This window comes from Lemur catta, chromosome 17 (genome assembly GCF_020740605.2).
Source record: "Lemur catta isolate mLemCat1 chromosome 17, mLemCat1.pri, whole genome shotgun sequence".
Lineage (NCBI taxonomy): Eukaryota > Metazoa > Chordata > Mammalia > Primates > Lemuridae > Lemur > Lemur catta.
In genome coordinates this window covers 5015016-5020291 of record NC_059144.1, presented here as the reverse complement: position 1 = coordinate 5020291, position 5276 = coordinate 5015016, and the positions used below count along the sequence as shown (strand labels likewise).

At 49.0% G+C, this 5276-nt stretch overlaps 1 protein-coding gene across 6 annotated transcripts in view; it reads left to right on the top strand.

Annotated features, from left to right (window-relative positions):
• Positions 1 to 5276, top strand: part of GAK (cyclin G associated kinase) — a 69585-nt gene that overhangs the window by 315 nt on the left and 63994 nt on the right. The window contains exon 1 of one of the 6 annotated variants that reach the window (XM_045528289.1): positions 41 to 342. The exons of 1 other annotated variant lie outside the window; for it this stretch is intronic. In XM_045528289.1, coding sequence (XP_045384245.1) covers positions 198 to 342 — 145 coding nt within the window. In that variant the 5' untranslated portion in view covers positions 41 to 197. Of the gene's footprint in view, positions 1 to 40; positions 343 to 805; positions 824 to 2133; positions 2220 to 3716; positions 3766 to 5276 lie in introns of those variants that run through there. 4 more of the 6 variants (XM_045528290.1, XM_045528292.1, XM_045528291.1 and 1 more) reach the window with 4 other exon arrangements.

Sequence of the window (5276 nt, the reverse complement as noted above, 5' to 3'; positions counted from 1 at the left end):
CAGCAAGCGCGGCGGAAAAGAGGTGCCGGCGCTTTTCCGGCCGCGGCGGGCGGGGCGCGTCTTCCGGCGTGCATACGTCACGGCGCCGGGGCGGAAGATGGAAGAGCTACGGGCGGGTGGTTGCTAAGCAGACCCGGACGGAGCGGGACCCCTAGCCGGCGACTCCGGCTGCCGGGGGGCACTGTGCGGCAGCCGCAATGTCGTTGCTGCAGTCGGCGCTCGACTTCCTGGCCGGCCCAGGCTCCTTGGGCAGTGCTGCCGGCCGCGACCAGAGTGACTTCGTGGGGCAGACGGTGGAACTGGGCGAGCTGCGGCTGCGGGTGCGGCGGGTCCTGGCCGAGGGTAGGCCCGGGTCAGCGGCGCGGTCTGGCCGCGGGGGGTCGTCGCCGAGGTCGCTGAGGGCATGGTTTGCCCGGAGTGTGGGGCGTGGGTCAGGGTTGGGCCTGGGGAGGGTCACTGGCGGGGGCATGGGTCAGGGCCTGTCAGAGGTGATTGCTGAGGGCGAGGCTGGGTCTGGGTTGGGTACTTCTTTGCCAGAGTAGTAAGGTCAGGCCGGGGCGAAGTGGTCATAAAAGGAGGCCTGGAGCTGGAGGGACCTCCCCAGGTTGGGGAAGAGGAGGGTGGCAGGCAGGGAGCTTGAGTGAGGGGCCACAGTGAAGGCTGAGGGAGGGGTACCCAGAAGGCTGAATGCTGGACTCAGAAGGTGAGCGGTACAGTTGGGTGGGTGTAAGCCGTGGCTCTTTGCTATACGTCTAGGGCTGTTGTGCAGGAGTGGAACAGGACTGGACTTTTGGAAGAAGGTCAAGACTGACTCTCCAGAATTGTAAGAATCTTCAAAGTTGGTGGTTGCACACATTGTTGAGGGTAGTTGCAGTCCTGCCCTACTCAGGTGTAGATGGAGGATAGACAGTGCTGTGTCCTGTAATCCTGGGTTCCCCCTTACAACCTGAGTGTTTCCCTTGCTGGTGAACATCTATTTGTGATTACTTGTAACTTACAGGAAGCAGAGACAATAGTCCTGACCTATATAGAACACACGTGGTGGACAGGTCAGTCAGCTTAAGTATTTCCAAGTCAGTATTTAGTCAGTATTGTTTCTGCATGCCATTTCTATCTTTCTGAATGACTGCTCCCTTCATCACTCAGAATTGATCATCAGTGTCAGTGGGGTTTTACTGTCTCTTCTGAATTTAACTTACATTTTGTCCAGTGGTGCCCAGGGTTGTGTCATGTTTCACTAGCTGTCAAGTTATTTGGCTAAACACAGTTGACTTTGGTGCTGGAGCTGAAATATGCTGCTGCGTTGGCATGGGGGAGGGGAGTGAAGCAACAAGAAAGACCAGACCCTTACCAGGTCTGTGGTAGCTCTGGGGCTGGAGGGTCATCCTGTCAGGGTGGCCACCCCTGCCACCATTTGCATTTGTACTCAATTTGAGGCAGAAAACTGGCCCAAATTCCTGATGTCTTTATTCTAGAAGGCCTGAGGGGACATTCTGGCTGTAGTGTTATCACTCACTTTGTCTCCACTGTGGTTAGAAGCAGACTTTGGGTGAGATTTGGTGAGAAAGCCCCAGGCTCCTCTCCTTTCAGAAGTGGGAGCTAATACCTCTGCTAAGCAAGTGTGGTAGTCTCTCACATCTGTTAGAACTAAGAGAGTTCCTCCAGATCAGTTTATTTGTTTTGAAAATACCAGGCAGTTGGCTTCATTCATTAGGAAACGTATAGTGGACAGGACCTGGTTTCTGCCATGTCTAGAACATTCTACCAATAAGACACATGCTCAGATGGCTGAGCAACAAGGCAGTATAGGGATAGATGCTTGGGGGCAGTACAAGTAATGTAGCCTCTGGGAAGGGGCCAGGCAGAAGATAGCATGCCCCAGGGTTGGAAGGATGGAGAATGCACCCTACCTGGTGCAGGGGCAGGGCCAGGGGCCAGGAGAGGAATCGCAGATGGGAAGTGGTCCGGATTGGCAGGAAAGGAAAGTTCTCATAAAGAAGGAAGCTTACACAGGTCGCTTCACACCCAGGATGAAGAACAAGGAAATGCGGGCAATGGCTGTGGTTGTGCAAAAGAACTTGTTTCCCTTTGCTATCTAGACGGATCAAGAGATAAAAATAACCAATGCAATTATGAGCTGTAGATTTCCTCCTTTTAAACTTAAGAGGTGGCTTGCAGCCGTTAAAGTATTTTTGAAGCCTTTTTCTGAACTGAAACAGGTAAGAAACCCATAAAATACTTAAGTATTTTATATAAACATATTTTAGTAAGTTTTGTCTGGACAGCAACCTTAGACCATACACTATGGGAATTCAAGGTGTCTTGTATAAATATGGGGAAGGCCTATAATCTGAAACCTGTGGGTACAGATGTTTACAGTTTCAGAAATTTTCAGGTTTCGGAAAGATAACGCAATGTATATCCTGTATGCCATGGAATACTACTACCAGAGGGGTTGAGACAGCATTGTGTAATCTACTACATTAATATGTCTGTAATTAAAGAAATAAATGTCCTCACTGCAGCATAAAATGTGTAATTAGCCCCATGTCAGTTCATGTCAGATTTTATCCCAAATGAGATTATGATAGATCAGGTTTTTCTGTCAAATAAATTAGGAAAAAATGGTTTTCATAGTTTTTAGAAATTTGGACTTGTAGTATGAAATGGGTTGTTGGAGCCAGACAGATTTCTAATGTTTTCAAAATTTGTTCTCAGTCTCTCTCTCTCTCTCTCTCTCTTTTTTTTTTTTTTTGACAGAGTCTCTCTATGTCACCCGGGCTAGAGTGCCATGGTGTCAGCCTAGCTCACAGCAGCCTCAAACTCCTGGGCTCAAGCAATCATTCTGCCTCAGCCTCTTGAGTAGCTGGGACTACAGGCGGGTGCCACCATACCTGGCTAATTTTTTCTATTTTAGTAGAGATGGGATCTTGCTATTGCCCACGCTGGTCTCGAACTCCTGGGCTCAAATGATCCTTCCGCCTCAGTCTCCCAGAGTGCTAGGATTACAGGTGTGAGCCACCACATCTGGCCTCTTTTTTTTTTTTTTGTTAAAGCAAATTATTGGGCATACCAACAGTGTTAGAGATGCCCAGTGCAAGTGTATTCTAGAATATATTCTTTGTGTTCTCTTGTTTTGGATTCTTCATTCTGTTGCTTTTGAGGCAGATCACTACTGCTAAAGCAGGTGTGTACTTTACACTGGACAGTTCCATCTGGTGTGGCCTACTTGCACTCTCTGTGGACTTAACTGCCAGTGTGGTAAACTGAGGTAGAAAGTGAAAACACAGCTGTCACATGGTTTAAGTATAAGTAGTCTCATGCTTTTGGTTACAGGTTACATGTAGTTTCAGCCAGTCAGCAGCTTTTTGCTTGGAGCCCTGTGTGGTGTGTGTAGTGTTAGTGTGTGGGAGGACCTCCCACCTGCATCGTATGTTTCCTGCTCAAGAATCTGTGTTCACTGGGGGTCAGGCTGTGGCCTGAGAAGTGGTGAGTGTGCAGCCCCCCTGAGCTCCCAGGGCCAGCTCTTCACCCATCTGCTTCCTAAACAGATGGAGAGGTCCTCCTCCCTTCACTGTGGTAGAGTGCTCTGGACTGTGCGAAGGCACAGGGAATATTTGGTACTGACTGACGGTTGCAGAATTGTGTGGTACTGTCTAGATTCTTGGCTGCAAGTTTCAGAAATCCACAGAGGTGAGTTTGATGGAAGGAAGAAGCCCTGTGTTGGGCTAGGATATCCTCTACGGCAGGGGTCCCCAACCTATGGTGAGTTGTATAATTATTTCATTATATATTACAATGTAATAATAATAGAAATAAAGTACACAATAAATGTAATGTGCTTGAACCATCCCGAAACCATCCCCCCTCCTTAGTCCTTGGAAAAATTGTCTTCCGTGAAAACAGTCCCTGGTGCCAAAAAGGTTGGGGACCGATGCTCTACTGGTATCAACAGAGTGCACTTTAGATTGATTGTAAAAGTGGACAGTTAGGTGGTCTTAGCATGCTGACATCACAGCACATCCCTCTGACTGAGAGCCCTGCCCCTGAGGATGGGTGGTATTCTCGCAGCACCTGTCCCTGGACCCAGAGACTGAGGTGCAGGGCTGTTCTTACCCAAGGAGGGATGCTGAGTGATACTTTCCTCTTCTCTAGACACCGCAGAGCACAGATAACCAAGGTCTTTGGGGCTTGGGCAGTTGGCTTGAGGTCATTAGGCCTGTGTGGCCCTGTTCTGTGCCAGCTTAATTGCCCCTCTCTCAGCTCTCCTCACACTACCCCCACCCCTTCACTTACAGGTTGGTGGCTTGATCATCAGCCCTTTATCTGACTAATACCCAGTGTGAAATAATAACCACCACCACATTTGTGGGCTTTTAATATTTTGCTGGGCATAATACCTAGTGCTTTATGTGGATTGTTTATTTTTTATTTTTTTCAGACAGAATGTCGCTCTGTTGCCTGGGCTAGAGTGCTGTCGCATCAGCCTAGCTCACAGCAACCTCAAACTCCTGGGCTCAAGTGATTCTCTTGCCTCAGCCTCTCAAGTAGCTGGGACTACAGGCATGCACCACTGCACCTGGCTACTTTTTACTATTTTTAGTAGAGATTTGGTGTCACTCTTGCTCAGGCTGGTCTCGAACTCCTGAGCTCAAGCGATCCTCCCGCCTCGGCTTCCCAGAGAGCTAGGATTACAGGCATGAGCCACCTCACCCAGCCTATGTGGATTGTCTAATCCTGATGATAATCCTAAAAGTGGGTACTATAATTATTCCCATTTTACAGATGAAAAAACTGAGGTTTGGGAAGGTTAGTAACTTGCCAAAGCCACCAGCCAGTGAGTGGTGGAGTGGGGCTGGGAGCCATGGGAAGGCCAGCAGGGGCTCCTTAGTGTCCTTAGGGCATAGATCTGCATCCCTGCCAGGGCCAAGGTGATCTGTGCATTATGTCCTGGGAGGAGATGTCTGGAGTATAAAGGTAACAGTCAAGTTGCAGCATGCTTGTTTACTGTGTTCATTTATTTAAAAAAGGAGAAAAACCCTGCAAGGTTAGTTAGCACCATGGGGCAGATGGGGAGCCACTTGCAACCATGTCTGGGAGGCCGTCTGGGGTGTCTGGGTTGGAGTTGAATGGTTATTTATATTATATATTGCTCTTAAGATCCTTCAGGGCCACTACCCCTTCATGCTCTGTGCTGCCCCTGGCCCTTAGTAACATGTGTTAGTTACTTCTGTAGTTTCTTTCTGTTGACATATGGGGAGGTCACCATCAGGGTC